This window comes from Malus domestica, chromosome 14, assembly GCF_042453785.1.
Source record: "Malus domestica chromosome 14, GDT2T_hap1".
Taxonomy (NCBI): Eukaryota; Viridiplantae; Streptophyta; class Magnoliopsida; order Rosales; family Rosaceae; genus Malus; species Malus domestica.
The window spans coordinates 27,341,172-27,362,195 of record NC_091674.1 but is presented as its reverse complement, the minus strand read 5'-3'; the positions used below and the strand labels follow the sequence as shown (position 1 = coordinate 27,362,195).

Sequence of the window (21,024 nt, the reverse complement as noted above, 5' to 3'; positions counted from 1 at the left end):
CACAGCTTCCATGGCACAACGGGAATGTGAGGCCCTCTGCCTTCTATGGTCATCATCTTCTATTGCGAAAGCCTCATCTCCACCTTCCTCGAGATTGAACAATTCTTCCTGTTGTACCAACAATTTTTTCTATAGCTCATCGATTTCATACAATCTTTTTGAAGAAGACATTTCAAGAACTCAAGATTTAAAAACAATGAAGAATGATTCTGAGCTAAAAAAGAAATATTGAATTTGGTGTGTGAATGAGGATGAACGTAGGTTTATATGGACAAAAAAAGAAAGGATGAGGTTTTGGATAATGCCACGTGGCACTAAGTGATTGGTTGAAAATCTTATTGAGATTTTGTCTAAATTATTATAAACAGATAATGACACATGACACATTGAGATTTGTTGAAAATCTTATCGGAAATCTTAGCTAAATTATTGTAAATAGATAGTGACACGTGGCCCGTTGGGATTAATTGAATCTTATCGGAAATCTATCCATAAAATAGTACTTTTGGACAATGACACATGACATGACAAGATTGATTAAAAATCATATTCGAAATTAAAAATTTTATTTGTTATTTTATAAAATATATATATATATATTTTAAATGAGTTGGATGCCAACGTATTTTGTAGAGATGGAGATATCAACGTATTTTAAAACTTTATGTCAGCGTATTTTTTAGGAATGGAGATACATTTATCTAATTATTGTTTATCAAAGTCAATCACTATTTATTTAATTGGATTAAGGGCTGGTTTGGTATTGCTGTGCTTTGAAAAAAAATTGCTGTGAGAATAAGCGGTTGTGCTGTGAGAATAAGCGGCTGTGAAATAAATCAGCAGAGTGTTTGGTAAACTTTTTTGTAAAAGTGCTTTTGAAAAAAAAAAGCAGTCTGATAGTGGGTCTTTTCAGTTTTTCCAAAGCTGCAAATAACATCTTCAGCTTTTTCCTTTGATTTCAACTTATTCTTACAGCAGCTTACAAAATAAGCTTCTTTTTTTTTCAGTTTATCAAACATCTAAAACCATCACGGTTTTTTTCATGGGCGTTTTTTTGTTTTCTAACTAATCACTCCCAAACCACCCCTAAATGCGCCGGATGCGAACCCATATTTAGGGGTGAAGTTGCTCTAACAAAATCAACAGAAAACAAACAAGGTGGGGGTTTGGGCTCTCGACGGGGTTTTATTCATCACTCTTTTGAGCAAAAAATACCCAAAACATTTTCCCTTCATTATCCACGCTTCTCTCTGTAATTTGAGTTTTCCGCAGATTTCCTGAAATTCGAGTTGGAATCAGCAAAAAGAGAAGAGCTTGAAGCGAATTCAAGATGAAGACGACGAAGGGAGGGAAGGTGATGAACCCTACGGACGCTTACCGGAAGGAGCTCCGGAAGAAGGAATTGAAACGGGTAACGATTACATCCCTGAAAACTACACCGTTTTGTGCTCTTTTTCTTCTGTTAACTCCTTGATTCCGTGCTCAATTGGCAATTGGGTTGTTCGTTTTCGGTTGTATTCGTTCAATTTTCGCAATTTGGTACTCCATTGTGTCCACTTTCAGTGTTGCCCTAATTCTCATGAGATTAGAACAAGTAAAACTTCAATCGAAATTTCAAATTTTTTACTACAATTTAGAGTTAGTAATTTTTTTTTGGGATTGGATTTGGCATCTGCATTACCAATTTACCATTGTTGTTTCATAAAGAAAGTTGTAAGCATACTGAAGCAAGCATTGGCTTATTGTAAATGGACTTGATAGCATTAAGTTTGTGAAAGGCTAATGCTTTTATTTCGTATTACCATCTAAAAGTTATATCAGGCAGTTTGCACAGCTTCACCCACTTTATTCTTGGCCGAAAGGTCGAGAATAGTATATATATGTGCACATGCAGTCGTATATGGGAAGCGGATGCATGTCAATGATGCTTAATCAGTATTACCTTATGTTTGCAAGTTTTGTTTTTCCTTTCTGTTAAGTGTGTTTGATAGCGTATGCTTGTGCCACCACTTCGTAGAATTATGCAATTCCAAAATAAAACTCCCTTTGTATGTTTCTTTTGGTGTTCTTGACAAGCTTATTGCATTGATTAAATCCTTATTCATACACTTCTGACTTTGTATATGACAAACAGAATAAAAAAGAACGAAAGAAGGTGAGAGAGGTGGGGATCTTGAAGAAGGATCCCGATACTTTGAAAGAGCAGATTGATAAGCTGGAAATGATGAGTAAGTCACAGTTTGCTTATGGACTTCTGGTTATGGAGCCTTTTTTATTTATAGAAAGAATTATAGCTGTTATATATCGATAGACTGTAATACTGGATCTTTTTTATGCTCAAATTTATTGAAAGTTGGTTGTTTGAAATTTGAATGCTCGGAATAGTATTCATGTAGAAAAGAATGTATTTTTTCTTGGAGGAAAATTTCAGCATGTGCTTTATTATGCCTTACTTCTTGCGTCTGTTTGTCTAGATTTTTTATTTTCACTAGTTTGATTTTGATCTGCAGCCATATCATGCTGCTTTTCCTGAACACAAGAAGAGGCAACTAGAGGATACACTTAACCTTGTTATAAAGAAGCAGAAGGTAATTGTCACTTATAACACGATTGTTATTTTTCATTATACGTATTTATCTTTCTAATTGAACTAGCCACGTTGTTTTATAATGCTGCACTGTGATCTTCGATTGGCCACATAGTGGTTCAGGGTTCTCTATGTTCACTTCACGTTAATCCCGTGGGCCTTTTTGTTAGAATAAGTTTCATACATCCAATGATCAGATGCTTTTGTACAGGAATATGTAGAGAAGCAGAAAGAAAAGGGCGAGGTCCCAGTTATGTTCAGGTGAACATTCTGTTTTCTCATTGTATTTCTGTGCTAGTGGTCAAACTTTAAATACATTTTCTGTAATTGTTTGTTTTGATTTATGAACTATAGTTTTTTTTTTTTCGGTCAGTCATTTGGGGCCGCCTAAAAGACGAAAGACTGCAGAAGAAGAGGAGAGAGCGAAGCATCCAATGCCTGAGGTAAGATATAACTGGTTTCTAAATGCTATTTTCCATCCTTTCATTTTCTTTTTCAATACATAAAACTCAATATTTCTTTCTTTTTTTCTCCTGCAGGACTCAGTTTACTTCCATCCGACCCTGAATCCTACTGGGGCCCCACCACCTGGAAAGCCTCCAATGTTTAAATCGTCAATAGGTCTGGATCAGCCCCACTCCCACCCTAATTTTGTGTATTGCTGTGACCTCTTTACTTTCTCTCACTTATTCAGTTCTGGAATTTGAATTGCAGGACCAAGAATTCCCTTATCTGCTGCTTCGTCAAGTGGTGCTGCATCATCCTCGAAAATGGAGTCAGAGGATGCTGCACCTCTGGCTGAATCTGGTGACAATGGCCCTGGTGATGGCTCTGTCATACCTGAGTCCTTGCCGCTACCTCCTCCGCCTCCATTGCCACCTAACCCTGCAGCTACAAACCCAGGTATCTCATTGCCACCACCACCACCCCCACCTCCAGGACCCCTGCCTAAAGAGCAGATTTCTAGTCACCCCCTACTTCCCCCTCCTCCACCTTTTCAACAGTCCGCCCAGCCTCCTCCTCCTGGTATCAGCGGAAATGAGAAGGAACAAAATCAATCTTCATTGTCTGATTTAACCTCTAAGGACTCCACACAGGTAAGCTTCCTTTATTGTCCACTGACCGATATCTGATATTTTAAAAGGAATAAGAATTAATAGAGGTGTAAAATAGTGGGTGATATTAGTTATAGCAAATTATGGAAGTTACTTGCATATACATGACTGGTATGCCTAAAGAGAGGGTGTGGACGTTGCCAGGCTTATCTCAAACTAGTAGGCCTAAAATATTCTTATTAAGTTTTTATATTTGTGAAATTAATGCCTCCTCCTCTTATAGGTGCATACCATGCTTCCTCCTCCTCCTCCTCCTCCACCTCCAGGATTACTGCCTAGGTCAACAAATAATCAGTCGGGAGGTGCAACATCTGACGCTGAAACCAATAATGCTCAACTTACCAAGGATTTTACTAACATGGTTCCACCACCTCCTCCTCCTCCTCCAAGACAACAACCTCCAGTTCCTGGATCCACCCTTATTCCAAATTTACATCCTGATGTATTGCCCCCAGGTATCTCACGTTTTCCTCCACCCCCACCTCCACCAGATATGCGGCCACCATTGTCCACTCCTGGACTTCCCACTCAACCAGGTCCCCCGGGAATGATGGTCCCAATGATCCCCAGGCCCCCATATGGTCCTCCCCCTGGACCTCCCCCAATGATGAGACCACCACTTCCACCTGGGCCACCTCCTACTTATCAAGAAGATGATTATGCTGCTCGAGTGGCTGCCCATCAGAAACCTTCATATGTTAAATCTGCAGCATCTACTGTTGTGAAGAGGCCTCTGGCTCAGCACACTCCAGAACTTATGTCCATGGTGAGTTTATTCTCTTTCGCTGTCAATAAGATGCAACGCAAGTCTCTATTGCTTTGCATGTTTTTACAAGTAACACATAACTTGATAAGCAATGTAGCGTCTAACTTCTGCTTTAAAATTTTAACCTTTTAAAGGAAGATTATTGGAGTGGTGAGATGGCTGTGGTGGGTTAGAGGTTTATTGTTGTTATAATTAGAGGTGGTAAGTTTAGACTTCTATCAAATTTTATAGACAAGCTTTGTCAGTGCCAACAAAATCGGTAGCTTTACGAGACATTGGTATTGGGTTAGCTCTTGTTTCATGTTATCTAATAATTTTGTTTCTATAATATTGCAAGATGCCAATTTCCTTCTATGACCCCAGCCTGTTTCTTGGTTCTGGATTTAGGTTCCTGCATCTGTTCGGGTAAGGAGAGAGATGGCCGCCCCAAAAGCAAAAGCAAAACCTTCACTCCCAACCACAGCAGCACCTACCCGGTCAGCAACTCCTCCTGTTAAACCAGAGTCAGCAAACTCGTCGTCAGCACCAAAAGGCAAGAGCATAGATGACTCGTATATGGCTTTCCTGGAGGACATGAAGGCGCTCGGAGCACTTGAAGGTTGACATCCAGCTGGTTAGTCGGCACCAAGATAGAAACGAAAAAAGAGAATGAACATCGAAAAAGGATGGCATGCGTGTAGCCAAAGGAAACACAAATGCACAGGCTTTTGAAGTCGAGATGGAGACTGGTGGTATTCCTTTTTGTTGCCATTGTCATTAACTTAGTTTCCTAATTCATCGTTTCACGGTCAATTCAAAACAATATCAGATGTTGAGATGGGTGTAATGAGTTAGAAACTCTAGTTTTCGGGTTGACTAAAACGACAGTAAGTTGTATATAGAGTACGCTTTAGTGCTGTTTATCGAGCTTTGTTTCTGTTTAAAAGTTTGTAACCAGTTCTATGTGTCCTTCCCTCAACAAGACGTTCTGTCTCTTGACATGGCAGCAGGTCGACTAGTGGTGGCGGTCGGTGCCAACCAGTTCTAGTTTTTGTTGTCCGATCGCCTGACACATGTCAATAGGGTTAAATCTTAGGTTTTAATTCTCGATTCTTCCGTAAAAAAAAACTAATTATGCAACCATGTCACACAATAGATCAAAGCTAGCAAAGTATCGTGAAGGTCGGTTGACAAATGTTTTGCCCGTGTCAAGCAACCGGCCCTAGTGCCGATTTATCGATGACACGGGATGTATATAAGTAGTAGGAAAACAACTTTGGTTTAAGTACATGCGCTAACATTTCTAAGTTTCTAAACACCGTTGTCGTTTTGAGAAAAAAAAAAAAAAACAACGTTGTCGTTGACTTACTTTAACTGCCGAACAGGAAAAACACGTTAGTGAAAAAAGTCAAAAACTGACAATTAAATACGTTGCTGAGAAAGATTAGATATTGTTGTTGCCAGCATCAACAACAAATGGAAAGCTTCAGGGTTGACTTTTACGGAAAAGATGTTCTCCGGATCCCTTTCCATCTGAAACTATTGACCACACAATCTGTGTCTTTAAAATTTGATCAAACGGTTAAAAACAGGGAGTCCCATTAAAAGTTATAATAACTTTAGCCGTTAATCAAATTTCAAGAATCCAAATTGTGTGATCAGTAGGCTCAGATAAAAGGGATCGACTTTTACCAGAGAAAACAGGGACAAAAAGTAAAAGTTAAAAGTTAAAAACTGTTTTCACAAATAATTTCCCGCGTTTTGGGAGAACAGTTTCAGCTACCTTTCGTCGTGCTAATAGATGGTTCTTATAATCTGTCCAATTTTCTATGCAAACAACAAAACAAGTGGGCTTCTAATTTATCCATCTATGTTCCCGACAACCCTAATCAATTCAGATAAACAATTCAGACCAAAAGTCAAGCCCCCAACATCTAAAAACGGCAAGTTGTTCATAAAGCTTCATTCTTTGAATCGATGAGTTGACAAATGTGGAGTTTGTTAAAAGGGTTGTGAAAAGAGAGAGGGACAGTCGGACAGATATTGAAAACATATCCATTTCTGCAGCTCTGAGAGAGAGAGAGAGAGAGAGAGAGAGAGTTTGGTTTTAGTAAGGAGGGAGAGAGATCTGAAATGATCTCCCTTCTGGAAGCTGAATATTAAAATTTTGGTCTTTAGGGGAGGGAGAGAGAGAGGAACATGTCGATGTGCTACTAATGGAGAAGCATACCAGGAGAAGATGGGGGGTGACTGGATTAGCAGAATGTTGATAATTCAGTGAACTTTTAATTTGAATTTCTCCAAGTCAATGAAAGCAACAGTGTGGCTAATCGGATTCTCTTAAAGTAGATTAAAAGGAAGAGAATTTATACAGGAGGGACAGGAAAACAATCATTTCATATCTTTCTCTCTTTCCTCTCTTACTCTCTCTCTCTCTCTCTCTTCTGGTGTGGGGATGGGTAGAGTTCTTGCCATTGGCATTCTCCTTTGCAGCTTGCTGCTGCTGTTCAATCCTTCAACTTCACATCCTTTATGTATTGATTCAAGTGGGTTTTTCTCTGTACTTTCTTTTTGTTAATTTTGTATTGCAAAGTTTGCTGCTTTACGTTTGAATCCTCTTCCCAGCAGTTTAGATTAGTTTAAAGAAGAATATCGCTCGTATTAAAATGGTTTAGTTGATTGCAGGGGCACCTTCTACTCTGAGTGATCCACTCAAGTTTTGTCCTTACAATGAAACTGCTTGCTGCAACTCCACTGAAGATTCACAAATCCAGAAGCAATTCCAAACCATGAACATCTCCAATTCTGACTGTGCTTCCCTTTTGAAATCAGTACTTTGTGCAGTAAGTCCTTTTCTTTCCCTTTTCAATGTTTCCGCAAGAGGTTTGTAGCTCAAGTGAGTAGAAGCGTTTATCCAAGTATTGGTTGTATAAAAAAATACAACGTTTCCAATTTTAAAATTCTGTACTTATAGTGAGACCATGATGCATAAAAACCTTCAATTCCTGATTTCTTTTCTGTCATGATTTTTAGAGGTGTGATCCGTTTTCGGGTGAGCTTTTTACCGTTGATTCTGTGCCTCGCCCTGTTCCGGTTCTCTGCAACTCAACTGTTTCATCAAATTCATCCCAGGCTAAAGAAGCAGTGACCAATTTTTGCTCTGACGTATGGGACACATGCCAAAACGTGTCTATTTTGAACTCGCCCTTTGCCCCTTCATTGGGTGGAGTGCCTGCCAAGAACAATGCTAGTGAGCTAACTGAACTTTGGCAATCAAAATCCAATTTCTGCAGCGCATTTGGCGGAGCCTCTAGTGACGAATCAGTATGTTTCAATGGCGAACCTGTCACACTAAATGATTCGAGCACTCCCATCCCCCCACATGGTTTGTGCCTTGAGAAAATTGGAAATGGATCTTACCTCAACATGGTTGCTCATCCGGATGGCTCCAACCGTGCATTTTTCTCGAACCAGCAAGGCAAAATTTGGCTGGCAACAATTCCTGAAGAGGGATCGGGAGGAATAATGGAGCTTGATGAGTCAAGTCCCTTTATTGATCTAACCGATGAGGTTCATTTCGATACTGCATTTGGAATGATGGGGATGGTGTTTCATCCCAATTTCGCTCAAAATGGCCGGTTTTTTGCTTCGTTCAACTGTGATAAGGTTAAGTGGCCAGGATGCACTGGAAGATGTTCGTGTTATTCAGATGTCGATTGTGATCCATCGAAGCTAGTTTCCGATAATGGTGCTCAGCCATGCCAGTACCAAACTGTTATCGCTGAATATACCGCTAATGGTACAGCATCCCAGCCTTCCTTGGTACACCTCTACATACACTCTTTTATCAATTTCGGTTACTTTAACTCGCTGATTGCTTTAAGTTTTCATACTTCCTGTTGTGCTTTTTTTTCCGCGAAAATTAACTGACCACAATGCTCCTCCCAATGGATCCTACTGCCAGGCAACGAGTGCCAAACCATCGGAAGTAAGGAGGATATTTACCATGGGCCTTCCTTTCACATCTCAGCATGGAGGACAGATACTCTTTGGACCGGAAGATGGGTACTTATACTTCATGATGGGAGATGGTGGCGGTGTAGGAGATCCATACAATTTCTCTCAAAACAAGAAGTCTTTGCTCGGAAAGATTATGAGGCTCGACGTTGATAACGTACCAAGTGAGTATCAGCATTTCTGTTACCAAAACCAATCTGCTTCCTATTGCACATTTAATAACCTTGCAATGTATTTCCAGGTGCCGCAGAAGTGGATAAACTTGTTCTATGGGGAAACTACTCCATTCCCAAAGACAATCCATCCGCCGAAGATCCAGAATTGAGGCCGGAAATTTGGGCTGTAGGACTAAGAAATCCGTGGCGCTGCAGTTTCGATTCAGAAAGGCCTTCCTACTTTATATGCGCAGACGTCGGGGAGGTATAAATTTAATTTTTCATCTCTAAGTTTTTTACATGCAATTCCTGTCTGCCAGAAGACCCCCAAGTCCTCGAAATGTTCTGTTTTTCGACATGAACTCAAGAGAAATACACTCTTTCCTCCCCATGACATTACGTCCTCTTGACACTGATTTGCTTGTCTAACAGAATCTGTATGAAGAGGTGGATGTGATCACCAAGGGTGGAAACTACGGCTGGCATTTCTACGAAGGCCCGTACGATTTCACTCCTCCAAAGTCACTTGCTGGAAACACATCCACAAAACCTACGGGCACAATTTTTCCCATCATGGGGTACAACCATTCTGAAGTGAACAAGAAAGAAGGTTCGGCATCCATAACCGGGGGCTATATCTATCGGTCTGAGACTGATCCCTGCATGTATGGAAGGTAACCGAAAATTGTTCTTTCTCCTCTCGAAACTTGACCTAGCTAGAGAGAACTGAAGCATTTTCTTGGACTACACATTTTTGCACTAGTATTGTTCTATTGATCTTGACAAGGTTTTAATCTTCAGGTATGTGTATGGAGATTTGTACGCTGGTGCAATATGGGCAGGCTCCGAAGATCCAGAAAACAGCGGGAACTTCAGCTCGAGCAAAATCCCTTTCAGCTGCGCGCGTGACTCTCCGATAGCTTGCAGCTCTGTCCCGGACAGTAGTCTTCCAGCTCTAGGCTACATTTCCTCATTCGGGGAGGACAACCGCAAGGACATCTTCGTTCTGGCCAGCAGCGGCGTTTACAGAGTTGTTCGGCCTAGTCGGTGTGGTTACATATGCTCAAAGGAGAATGCGACCGCCGGTGGTTTGCCTAAATCTCATGCTTGCTGGTTAAGCCACCCATCTAAGAATGCAGTGCTCATGTTTTCTTCTCTAGTGTTGCTTCTCCTCGGTTTTGTCTAGTATTTTGTAGCCTTTTGGTATCATGTGATGGGGTGGATGTTTCATTGTTTTGTACCATAAAAATTTCAGAACTTTTCTTTGTAATGATATGTTTTAAGTGTTAAAATGGGATATTTTATCTTTATTTCCAGAGAATTTTTACGTGTATCGATAACACTTATCATGTGATGTATCATTTCTTATGTTATACGATGGGTCTTACACTGGTGGGACAAGATTCATAAGTCCTATTTCTAGCACATAATAAAATTTAAAAAATACATGTATGAAAATTTTAGTTGAACAAAAACATTAAGTGGCAGTGTTCTGAGTGCACAAAAAATTGGCCATATTTATAGTGTTTCTTGCAAAAAATAAAAATAAATAAACACAAACAAAAAATGGGGAATAAACTGATGAACTATCACATTACTTTATTATTTTATCTAAAAGAAGATATTTCATTCTAAATTACCTTAATATAAAAAATTAAACAAGAGTGTAAAAAGACGGATATATTATCTGCTGTCAACTGATCTGATTCATATTTATTTCTAAAATCTTAAATTAAATTAAATTTGTGTAATTTTAATCTTTTTATATAATCTCTTATATCTCCACTGCAGCCCTAATATCCTAAGCACAAATATTTACATGAATTAATTAACCAATTTTCCCAAAATTAATAATAATACCAATATTAACAAGAAAATAATAAACCCCTGAGTGGTATGTGAATGGTGGTTTGGAGCTTTTGGTCCCTTCTCCTCCTCCATGCCCTTCTTCTCCTCTCTCCTCCCTTTCTCTCTCCTCTGTGTTTCTCACTCTAAAAAACCAAAAACGAAATTAACCCACAAACCCTAACCCCCAATGTTGCTGATCCTCTACATGTAATCTCATCCTAAACCCACTTTCTTTCTTCGATCTCCCCAAAACCATGTCTCTGGAATCTTCCCTTCCTCCGATCCCAGCCGTCCGATCCTCGCCGGAGCCCCTACAGCAAGAACAACCCCCTCAGAACGAAAAAGCGACATCAGCCCCGGCCCCCACGCCTCCCCTGTCCAGGAGCAACCGCCCCTCCCGCGCCTGCACCATACGCGCCGCCGCTCGGATACAGCAGCAGTTCCAGCAGCAGCAGAACCAACCCGCCGAGAAACGGCGAGCCGTCAACAAAAAGGAACAGCAGCAGCAGCAGCAGAGAGACGACGAGTCGTCGTCGCCTCAATGCAGCAGCGCCAGCAAGATTGTGACGCCGCTGGTGGGACCTCCCCCTCCCTCGCAATTGCCGCGCTGGACCCTCCGCTCCATGTGGGAATTGGCTTCCCTACTCAATTTCTTGCACGTGAGCTCTCGAAAGCTTCGATTTTTTTTCCGTTTTAGGGTTTTGTGGTTGGTTTCATGGTGTTTGAGGGCTTATGTGTTTTTCGTTTTGTTGTGTGTTTTTCAGGCTTTTCGGCCGCTGTTGAATATTTCGGCTGAGTTCTCGGCAGAGGAGTTGGAGACGGCTTTGATCACACCCAACGATACTTTGAGTGACATTCACATTCCATTGTTGAAGGTTGGTCGAAAAAGCTTGTAACTTTGTGCATTGTTAGTTTTCATTAGTTCATGTTTAGTATAAAGCTTGTAAATTTTTAGTTTTTATTGCTTAAAGTTCGGAAGCATTTCTTCGGAAAGTTAAATTCGCTTAGCAGTCCCATTTAGAGTTTTCATAGCTTGTTTCTTAGTGGAAAACTTCGTCTGTACATAAGCTTTAGGTTCCCTTTAAAATGTAGGTAGGAATGAAGTCAGCTGCTTTCTAGGAGGTGATTATTTCTGCTATTAAAATTGTTTTATGGATCTTCCAACTGTTATTGGATGTACCCGAAGGGGCGGTTTTCTAATTGTTAACAGCAACCTCAATTCATGAAACACCTTAACACTCGAGTCCTGTCATTTCAAACAACTCTTTAAAGCTCAAAGAAATCAATATAAAAGAAGAGTTTGGAGGTTTACTTTAGGCAACACGCTTATGGTGTGATTGGAGTGGTTTGTATCAGCTGTTGTTAAATATTCTGTGAAAATATTAATGCAAGTGACATGTATCATGTCATATAATCTCGAATGATTAAACTTTTAGTCTTTTATTGGCTGCTGAGGCATAATTTTTGTTTGAGTCTTGTCTAAATTTCTGCAGAAGACATGTCCTATGCGAGGACTAATGTTGTAGTCAATCCTTTGCCAACTAATGTGGTTAGACAAGTTTGCTTAAGTTAATCAAAACCATTACCCCAATGGGTAGAGTTGATTATGTGGACCCTCTTTCTTTCCCCCGCCCCCCCCCCCCCAAAAAAAAAAAAATACCATCTTTGCTATTAATTCTTTGTTACCCAGGCCTTCCTCAATTCTCTCATCTGTTTTTCTCTGTATACGTTAACTTCATTACTTATTCACACTAGCGCATAGTTACTGCTATTTCTATTGTGGTAGAGGATCGTAGTCATGGTTACAAGTTTATTGATTATATATTACTCATTGTCTACTTATTGTTCACGATTTAATTGAACTTTTCAGAATATGTCAATACTCTGGAAAGGGAAGGATCTCTTGGCCAGATGATATTTTTTTGCTTTAATCTATTTATTTGGTAATTTTCGGGTTTCAAAATCGTAATAAGTCTGGAATTTTAAGTTTTTCCATTGTACTGCATAAATGTGGATGCTTTAAGTCATATTGTTGCTAATGGAGTAGAAAATGTCTCCTTGTAATTTAATTTTATATAACCCGTGGAATGCTGATGCTGCTGGAAAATTAATGTTTTGTTGATAGTTTGTCAATGCAACTGCTACTGGCTTACCCCTGAATTTTAATTGGTTTATTCTACAGGCAATTCCTCCAATTACGCGAATGGCACTTACACGTGATACTTGGGTCACTGTTTTATGCAGAAAGTTGAGAGACTGGTGGCATTGGGTAACTGTACTCGTATAACTAGTTTTTGGCAATATTTTGGCTGGTGCCAATTTGTTTTGTATTTCTGCAGAATCATATTAATTAATTTGGATATCTAATTGCAGGTTGCAGAGGGGGATCTACCCATTGTTGCTTCACATGGGTGAGCAGTCATGTTTATTTGTCTATTCTTACATATGAATCTTTTTCATTTATAAAAATGTCACATCATGCTAATTTGATAGGGCGGAGATTGAGGCATATAAAACACTTGAGCCTGGGGTCCGTGTGGTCATCTTGAAAGCACTTTGTGATATCCGCGTTGAGGTATTGTTATTGTTGATAAGATTTAAACTTGTTACTGATTTTCTGTAAAAGTTAATGTAGAATCCGTTGAATATTTTTTAGTAACCTTTTGGTCAAATGCCCAAGCAAGATGATAGTTTGTACGTCCAAACTCTTAATATAGAACCACTACTTTAAAATTGAAATGAAAAATCTATTGGAGATCCAATGCATGCTTCAGAGCAGGATGCCCCCTCTAATAGGTGATAACAGGAGATTCCCTATCAAGTCCTTAAATAATACCAAAGACTTCACATGATCTGAAAACTGAGATGATAGTTCCGTTTCTACATTGACATGGTATTTTTTTTTAATATTCTTGAGAGTTTTTTTTTTATCAGAATTGAATCTTAGAATTATGACAAGGAAATCATGTTTTTTTAACTAGAAAATTGATTTGGTATTACCTACTTCCTGGATCATGTTTCTATGCTTCTGTTACTTTATGAGAAGGATTAAATCTGAGTGATGTATTGCAGCAAGAAGATATTCGGAACTATATTGACAACTCGCTGAAGCATGGAGTTCAGCATTCAGCATTTCGCAAAGAACGTGTTGGAGGTGATTCACAAGGAATATCTTACTGGTAATATAATGAAGTTTCTATCATATCCATATTAGTTTACCTTTGTTTGGTTCGTATGAAATGTTCATCAAGTATCCTTTCCACTGTTGCAGAGATATAGTACAACTATCTTTTTGGAGGGTTTTTGTGTAAAATGTAAATTGAACTGTTGTGTTTGAGTGTTTATTTACTGGGTGTTTGTGGTTGCTGCAGGTATGAAGATGATCCAATAATTGGTTATCGGTTATATCGGGAGATCAGGAAGGTTGATATGAAGAAAGTAAAAGGAAAAGGTTCCCATGTCCTTCCTAGTGCGTCATATCAGTGGGAAACAGTAGCAACCAATTTCGATGAATTCCAAGATGTTTCTGTAAGATACTAAATTTCTCAGCCCATCTGTATGTGCTTTTGTGCCCTGTATTAATATTTCCTTGCACACTTTTAGGGTTGAACTTTTGACTTGGTTTGTATATTCAAGTATTTCTGGGATCTGGGGCCTCTGAAACCAATAATGTTGAGGAAACAGCATTAGATTTATCAGATTCTATCTTGTATATGGGAGATAACTTATTCAAGAAAAGTGTTGTTAAAACTTTGGATGAATTTGTTGCTGCTCCAAATCTAAAAGCATCTACTGTCGCAGGAGAAACTTTTCTCGAGTAAGAATAGAACGGAGGCTTCTCTAGGGAAGAAGTTGAAAGGAGACATGCTTGCAGAGATTGAGAAGGTTCACAAGGTATGCAACAGTGATAGTTGACCCACCTTTCAACCTTCGTAGGTTTATGTCTTTTTCGTGGATGAAGAATAATTTTTCAAATAGAGATTCTGTAGCAAAAATTGTATCTCATATACTATTTTTACAATTCTACTTGCACAGAGGAAAGAGAGGCAGATGAAGAAGCAACACAGACAAGCTCTCCTCCTTGATAATTTTTTGACTGTGGATGGGCTTGGTCCAGGGCGCTCTCTTCGTGACAGAAAACCTGTAACCTACACTTTTGGTAAGGAAACAAACTTCTACCTTTGTTTTCGTTTTCCCAATAACAGTTGCTCTGCTTAAAAGCCAATCTTCTACTAACCATAATAGAGGATTTAACCATTGAGATCTTGGGTGTCATTCTGTTGCATATTGAACAACTTGACGCCGGTTATTGTTTAAAATAATAATTAGAGAAATGTGGCTGTTGGTGAGGCACCGGCTTATGTGGTTGTATTTCTGGATTACTGGTGATGGATTGAGATCAACTGATCAGATTAACGTATTATCAAATGTGGTCTAGTGATACAAATTCCTAATTGTTTGTTTGAGCAATATCCCGTGGTTACTCTTGAGCAATATCTCTGGCTTACTCTTGAGAAATATCCCATGACTTTTATATTTGAGTTTTACCTGAATGCTCTAGATTTTAATAGCAACTCTGGGAATTCGAGGATGGCCACATCAGGGCAGGATGTTTATACTTACTGTTATTCCCATGTGTCAATGGGTATATGGAATCTGATTGTTTTGTCAAATAATTTTGCAGATGATTATGACCGGTCCATCAATGAGGCAATCAAAGTAACCAAGTATGGGTTTCATATTCTCCCTCTCTCTCTCTCTCTCTCTCTCTCTCTCTCTCTCTCTCTCTCTCTCTCTCACTTCTTTTAATACCAATATATAGGACTTTTGACTTATTTTTATTGTTCTTCTGTGTCAGAAAGAAGCAGCCATCTCCAGACCCTTTACAGAAACGAGAGCTAGTTGGGAGACCTGAAGCTTCTAGTAATGGTAAATGGAGTGCTACTACAAATTCCTATGAACATGTAGGATTTAGTGCTGCATCGCCTAAATCACCTGATTATGATGATGATGATGATGATGATGTTGATGGCGAAGAAGATAACAAGTCTGAACAATTGGATCGAAGGTGAGCAAGTTTCTTCTTTGTCTTCAGTATTCTTTAAATCCTTGAACTTTTTTATATATTGATTTTTACTTATTACATGTAGCAATCGGCGAAGACAGAGGCCCCAACGGTATTCTGCGAAAGACTTTGTTGAAGCAGTTTCAGATAATGATGCAGACTTTGACAGTGATGATGATATAGTTGGTGAGGCTGTATATGATGAGGAATACTTGAAGAAACGTAAAGAGAGAAGAAAGTTTTCTAGTAGCTCTGAAGGAGATGAGGAGTATCATTTTGAGGAAGAAAATGCTGAAGAAGAGGAAGAAGAGGAAATGGAAGATTCCGCGAGTGCCAGTGAGGATAGTGATGAACCCCGAAAATTTAAAAAGTTGCCAGGCCGTACTAGGAGGGAAGCTAAATTGAGGTCTGTTGATGAGCTCCAGTCCGGTTTGAGACGCAGTAAGAGGGCCACCAGAAATCGTATTGATTATCGACAATATGAGTTCTCAGAATCGGAACCGGAGCCTATGAAACCTGAGAAATCAAATGCATCGGATGGACATTATGATGCCAGTGAAAACGGGGATTATTCAATGGAAAGTCATGATTCAGATGGTAATATTGAGGACCAAGAAATGAAAGTTGGTCAGGCAGTTGAAAATTACCCTGAGACAACAGTTGAGAAAGAGCAAAACCAGCCACCTGAAAAACCAAATAGCCCAGGGGAAGATGAAGTCGAAGGTGTACAGAAAAGACGTTTCCTCGACCTAAATGAGCTAGCCCCTGGTTCAGGTTTTGACGACGGTCCAAACTCAATAATGAAAGATGATGCGGATGATTTGTGATTGGAGGCTTCCTCCCCTGCTGGATAGCACAGGTGTGATTTGCAAGGAAGCCGAGGTGTACGATTGTAAAATTTATAAATTTTGTGCGTTATTCCCATGGAGAAAGTTGCGGCCAGAGTTCTCCTAGGTGTATTTACGCAGCAACAACCTTGGTGCGAGATTTGCAACAGGGTAGCGACATGAGGCGCAGAGGTATGTAGATTAGATAGTCATTTTTTTTAGTATGTCAACGTCGAAAGAAACCTATGGAGCTAGGACCGGTGAATGGAACTTGTTTGGGAGTTGCTTAGTTCATCCGATCAATGTACAATAACCCTCAGCTAATATTGTAACTGAAAGATTTGGCCTTAGATGTTAAAAAGTCGAAATCTTTTGTAGTATAGTATTATTATTATCTCTCGTGCTCGTGTATCGGCCGATATGGTGGTCTCCCGTACAAGTCCGAGAGCATATTAGGGTTGGCTGTGTTGTAATGGAACCATCCTCCCTCCCTTAGAAGGTAACTGCTCTTATCTTGTATTCAGATTGGCTTATTTCTTATTTGTCATTTCATTTTACCAGAACTTTTAGATTTCTTGGCTCTTTCTCGGCACAGTTTTCAAGTCACCGAAAGCACGGTGACTATCTCGGAGTCCGGGAGTGCGTTATGCACGCCGGCGCTCCTGCACCGGAGTCTGGAGTTTATGAGTGGAGCACGAAAAGCTCTGCTCTGAAATGCCAGCATTCGTGTGGCATATTTGAAATGTGAACATTAGTTTTCATATGATTCTTCTACGTATTGTACTCAACTTGTTCTCAACTTTCGATTTTCACCCTTAATCCTTTTTTTAAGAAAATTAAGAACTCAAACTAAATTTTTTAGCCATTTTCTTCCTATTGTTTATTTTCTTCATGTTTAATCCAATTTTTTGTTAAATGAAGGCATTCACATGTTCTGTACATAACTTTATATTGGATGAAATGTGGACAATATTAAGGGAAATTGGTTAAAAGAATTAGTTTTTCAGAGGGAAAATCGAAAGTCGGGGACAAGTTTAAGGTGGATTTTGGCAGTTTACTCACTTATTTAGGGTTCATTTGGAACTGTTTTTAAAATGGTTAAAAGTGCTTTTTGTGAAACTGTTTTTGGAACCAATCATTAGTAAAGAAGTAATGCAATTCTTACCATAATTTTATATTACATTTTTTTACCATCTTAGGTGGCAGATGAGTTGAACAAGCTATATCATTTAATTTCAATCTTTTTATTAATTAAAACACTTAAATAATCTTAGAAGAAAGAAGGAGACTCTTCGTATACCACAATCATCATTTAATTAACAATCTTTTTATTAATTATTGATTAACATTTTGAAATTAATGCTAATTAATTTAAATGATGTGGCTGTCCACATCAGATGCCACCTAAGGTGATATACAATTGTGGTACAAAAATATACAAATGAATCTTGGAAAATTACTTGAAGTATTTTGTATAAAAAGCACATAACTGGTGCTTCTTGTAGGAATCGCTTTTAGTGCTTTTAGACCATCTCGAAAGGAGATGTCAAATTCTAAATGGAATTCCATGTAATCAAATTTGAAGGTATGAGTGAGTTCCAACCGATATGTCAATCCTATGTGGATTGACATATGAGTTTTCATATGTCAAATTTGACATATGATAAAAGGTGATGTCAATTTTTTTTTAATTATTTTATTATGTGGGTCCTATTAATGTACCAATTATAGATCTTAAAAAATGTATTTTAATTGATTTCTTTTTAAAATTGATCCTACAAATATCATTTATAACAAAAACCATATCGTTTGAAAAAAGAGAAAATCTGACATTGCCACATCAGCCATCAAATTAACATTTGACATTTATTTTTTGACATCTCCTTTGGAGATGCTCTTAAAACTCAAAAACATTTTATATAAAAACGCTTTCAATCATTTCAAAAGCACTTTCAAATAAATCTTAAATGTATACTCATCTTAGCACGAGTAGTTTAGGGATCCAAATAGTGAGGGTAGAGAAGTTATCACCATAAGGTCTAATGTTTGGATATAACAAAGGAAACGCTTCTTTCTTTTTCAACAAGTCAATATTCTAACTATTCTAATTTTTTAAAATACTATTGAACTAAAAAGTTACTGGGCATATGGGTACTGCTATTCGCATACTTATTTTTATTTCTCACACACGTCTTATAATTTTCAACTGTCAAATCAAATAAATTGAAGAAAATTAATAAATAAAAATTAATATAAGGATGCAGGAAATAAAAAGATGTGTGTTAATAACCCTGCGCTACCAGGAAATGTCTTTGTCTAAGCATCAATCTTTTCCCAAACACACGAGAGCTATAATTCATTATTGGAAGAAAATGACAAGAGAATTGAAACATCATAAGAAAGTTTGAATAAATAATGTTCAAGGAGGAGAGCCAAGCCAAAAGCCAGCTCATTCTTCATAATGCCTTTAATATTATGTCCTATGATGGAAAAGAAAAGATTCATCATGTCACACATTAAAAAATTAAGCTTACTATTTTCATGTAAAAGTTGTCCTATGCCCGATACCCACCACTACGGTGCAAGCTGGATTGGATATTTCAATCCATTTCCATTTTGAGTTCGAATATTTTTGAAATTTTGGATGGCGATTGACATGTACCTATTGATTCAAAATTCTGAAATTTTGATCTTTAATTTCTCAAACTTAGTACTTTTTTTTTGTTTGCTACCCGCTCGTAGTGAGGGGGGCGCCGTACTAACATGAATAGCTTATGGCATGCTTAGAGTGATCTCACCAACATATGGTGATAAACAGATTTCAAACATCATACCTCACTTGGACTTAGGCACTATCACCAATTAATCACTTTAATGTTCTATTTAGTTACAAGTCTATACTATCAGGCTCGGCCTCAAATGTAGTACTGTAAATAAAACCCATACAATTCTTATTTTAGCATGTTTCTTATTTGAATTTTGTATATTTAATCATACTATTATATATTATAAATAAAGAGTATAATCATACGTACTATTTTATCTTGTGTAATATGATTTTATGTCATATACACATAAATGCTTACAAATATTTCAAAAAATTGAGAAAAAAATATTGAATGCCATTACAAAAGTTTGAAATTTCAAAGTCTGGCAAAATATAAGAATTATGTTTCAAAAACTGACCTAAAACTAATTCCGAAATTTTCGATAATCTAAAACTCCAAAATTGGAACTAATATTTGATTTCGTAACTTTTTTGGATTGGTATTGGAATGCTTGTTTCCGATTTGATCCGAACAAAAATCATCCCTACCCACCACTATTTAACGAAAGTTTTTTTCAGTTACAATACAAATGAAGAAAATAACATATTTTTTTTGTATCCCTCCATTTATTTTATAATAAGTGAAGTACTCGCTTGAATCCTAGATGCTTTGAAAAATTTCACTCCGAAAAACAACAAAAGAAGTTTTCCTGGATTCTGGTTGGCATAGGGCCGTGGTGGGCTTCGATTGCTTTAAACCATCTGATTTTTTTATGGTACTTTTTTGGGTTTTATCTGATGAATTGGTCTAAACTGTTGTATCACAACTCAGCAAGTCAGCGAGTTAGTGAGATTGGAAAACGACTTGTACTAGTACATGTACATCTCGGTCGTAACTGTAGCATCATGTGTTAATAATACAACGAAAATGCGTAATATTAATAATGTATTTGTACTGTATAAGTTATTCTACGGTGACAGAGTTAGAGTATAGTATAGATTGGATCGGATCGGATCACTTTTGTGAGAGAAAAGTGGTGTAATTGTGTGGCCACTGCATAAAGTGGCTTAGTTTCTTTCGAAATGGATGAGTTTTGGGTTCACTCTCGTTCGCCCGGTGAAACAAGAAAATCCAAAACGATCATCAAGCAACCAATCCATGGAAACTCCACATCACTCATCACGTGGTCTTTTGTTCCTTCACTGTTCCATCCATCATGCCTTTTTAAAGTCTTCTATTTGGTAGTGTCTCATTAGCTTTGTGTATCGTCTCTATGTTTGGTCGAAAAGCTGAAATTCATTAAACTTAAAACCTACAAAGTCTCACAACGGCTCAAGACAAACAGTGGGAGGTCCAATTCCACACCAAGGTAAGAGGAGAAGGATGGAAGGCATAAGAACAGGAGAGACGTCGAAAGACGCCCGGAAAAACGACGATAAACGTCGAGAAAGCATGCTCAGTACTCACAACTCTCAAACCGGCAAAGGTAATTTTGGAGCGGTACTCCCAGACCCTACGTAAAACGGGAGCTTTGTGCACTGGGTACGACCAAAGCTTTTTGATGGAGAGACGGAGTGTTTTGGAGTGTCCTCCACATATTTTGGTTGAACGTAAAGGAAAAATATATTTTTATGTCGTACCAATGGGAGTCAAAATGTGTTAGAGCACTCCTACAAAACTTTATGTACTTGTTATTGTTAACAAAAACAACTTTACTTATTATTATATCACCCAAATTAAAAGTGAGCAAAAGTTTTGGATTAGATCAACTCTAGTTACAATCTTTTTGCTTGATTTAATTAACTATGATCCTTCCCTTCGAATATTTAATAATTTAATCTTTGATCCAACTATTTGTTTTTCCTTATTGAAGTATGAATATATAGTGACAAAATGC

At 38.2% G+C, this 21,024-nt stretch overlaps 3 protein-coding genes across 6 annotated transcripts in view; all 3 read left to right on the top strand.

The window, feature by feature from the left end:
* LOC103455278 (protein EARLY FLOWERING 5) overlaps window positions 1-5,393 on the top strand; it is a 41,278-nt gene extending 35,885 nt beyond the window's left edge. The window contains exons 1-10 of one of the 3 annotated variants that reach the window (XM_070812314.1): window positions 1,107-1,158; window positions 1,273-1,411; window positions 2,135-2,228; window positions 2,511-2,588; window positions 2,799-2,848; window positions 2,961-3,030; window positions 3,127-3,208; window positions 3,302-3,684; window positions 3,926-4,468; window positions 4,856-5,393. In XM_070812314.1, coding sequence (XP_070668415.1) covers window positions 2,841-2,848; window positions 2,961-3,030; window positions 3,127-3,208; window positions 3,302-3,684; window positions 3,926-4,468; window positions 4,856-5,071 — 1,302 coding nt within the window. In that variant the 5' untranslated portion in view covers window positions 1,107-1,158; window positions 1,273-1,411; window positions 2,135-2,228; window positions 2,511-2,588; window positions 2,799-2,840 and the 3' untranslated portion in view covers window positions 5,072-5,393. Of the gene's footprint in view, window positions 1-1,106; window positions 1,159-1,179; window positions 1,412-2,134; window positions 2,229-2,510; window positions 2,589-2,798; window positions 2,849-2,960; window positions 3,031-3,126; window positions 3,209-3,301; window positions 3,685-3,925; window positions 4,469-4,855 lie in introns of those variants that run through there. The other 2 variants (XM_029092565.2, XM_070812313.1) reach the window with 2 other exon arrangements.
* A 1,358-nt stretch (window positions 5,394-6,751) lies between these two features.
* On the top strand, window positions 6,752-9,965 carry LOC103455279 (HIPL1 protein). 2 transcript variants are annotated; one of them, XM_070812512.1, is made up of 7 exons: window positions 6,752-6,993; window positions 7,133-7,290; window positions 7,580-8,269; window positions 8,412-8,628; window positions 8,706-8,884; window positions 9,052-9,293; window positions 9,421-9,965. In XM_070812512.1, the coding sequence occupies exons 1-7, from the start codon at window positions 6,903-6,905 to the stop codon at window positions 9,803-9,805; spliced, it is 1,962 nt and encodes a 653-aa protein (XP_070668613.1). In that variant the 5' UTR covers window positions 6,752-6,902; the 3' UTR covers window positions 9,806-9,965. The 2 variants fall into 2 exon arrangements, with proteins under 2 accessions (XP_070668613.1, XP_008393092.2); XM_008394870.4 differs by having other exon boundaries at window positions 7,481-8,269.
* A 540-nt stretch (window positions 9,966-10,505) lies between these two features.
* LOC103455281 (DDT domain-containing protein DDR4) lies at window positions 10,506-16,922 on the top strand. The gene is made up of 12 exons (XM_008394872.4): window positions 10,506-11,126; window positions 11,232-11,342; window positions 12,650-12,736; window positions 12,841-12,878; window positions 12,961-13,042; window positions 13,540-13,646; window positions 13,839-13,995; window positions 14,269-14,361; window positions 14,503-14,626; window positions 15,152-15,194; window positions 15,326-15,535; window positions 15,618-16,922. The coding sequence occupies exons 1-12, from the start codon at window positions 10,722-10,724 to the stop codon at window positions 16,357-16,359; spliced, it is 2,199 nt and encodes a 732-aa protein (XP_008393094.2). The 5' UTR covers window positions 10,506-10,721; the 3' UTR covers window positions 16,360-16,922.
* The last annotated feature ends 4,102 nt before the right edge of the window (window positions 16,923-21,024 follow it).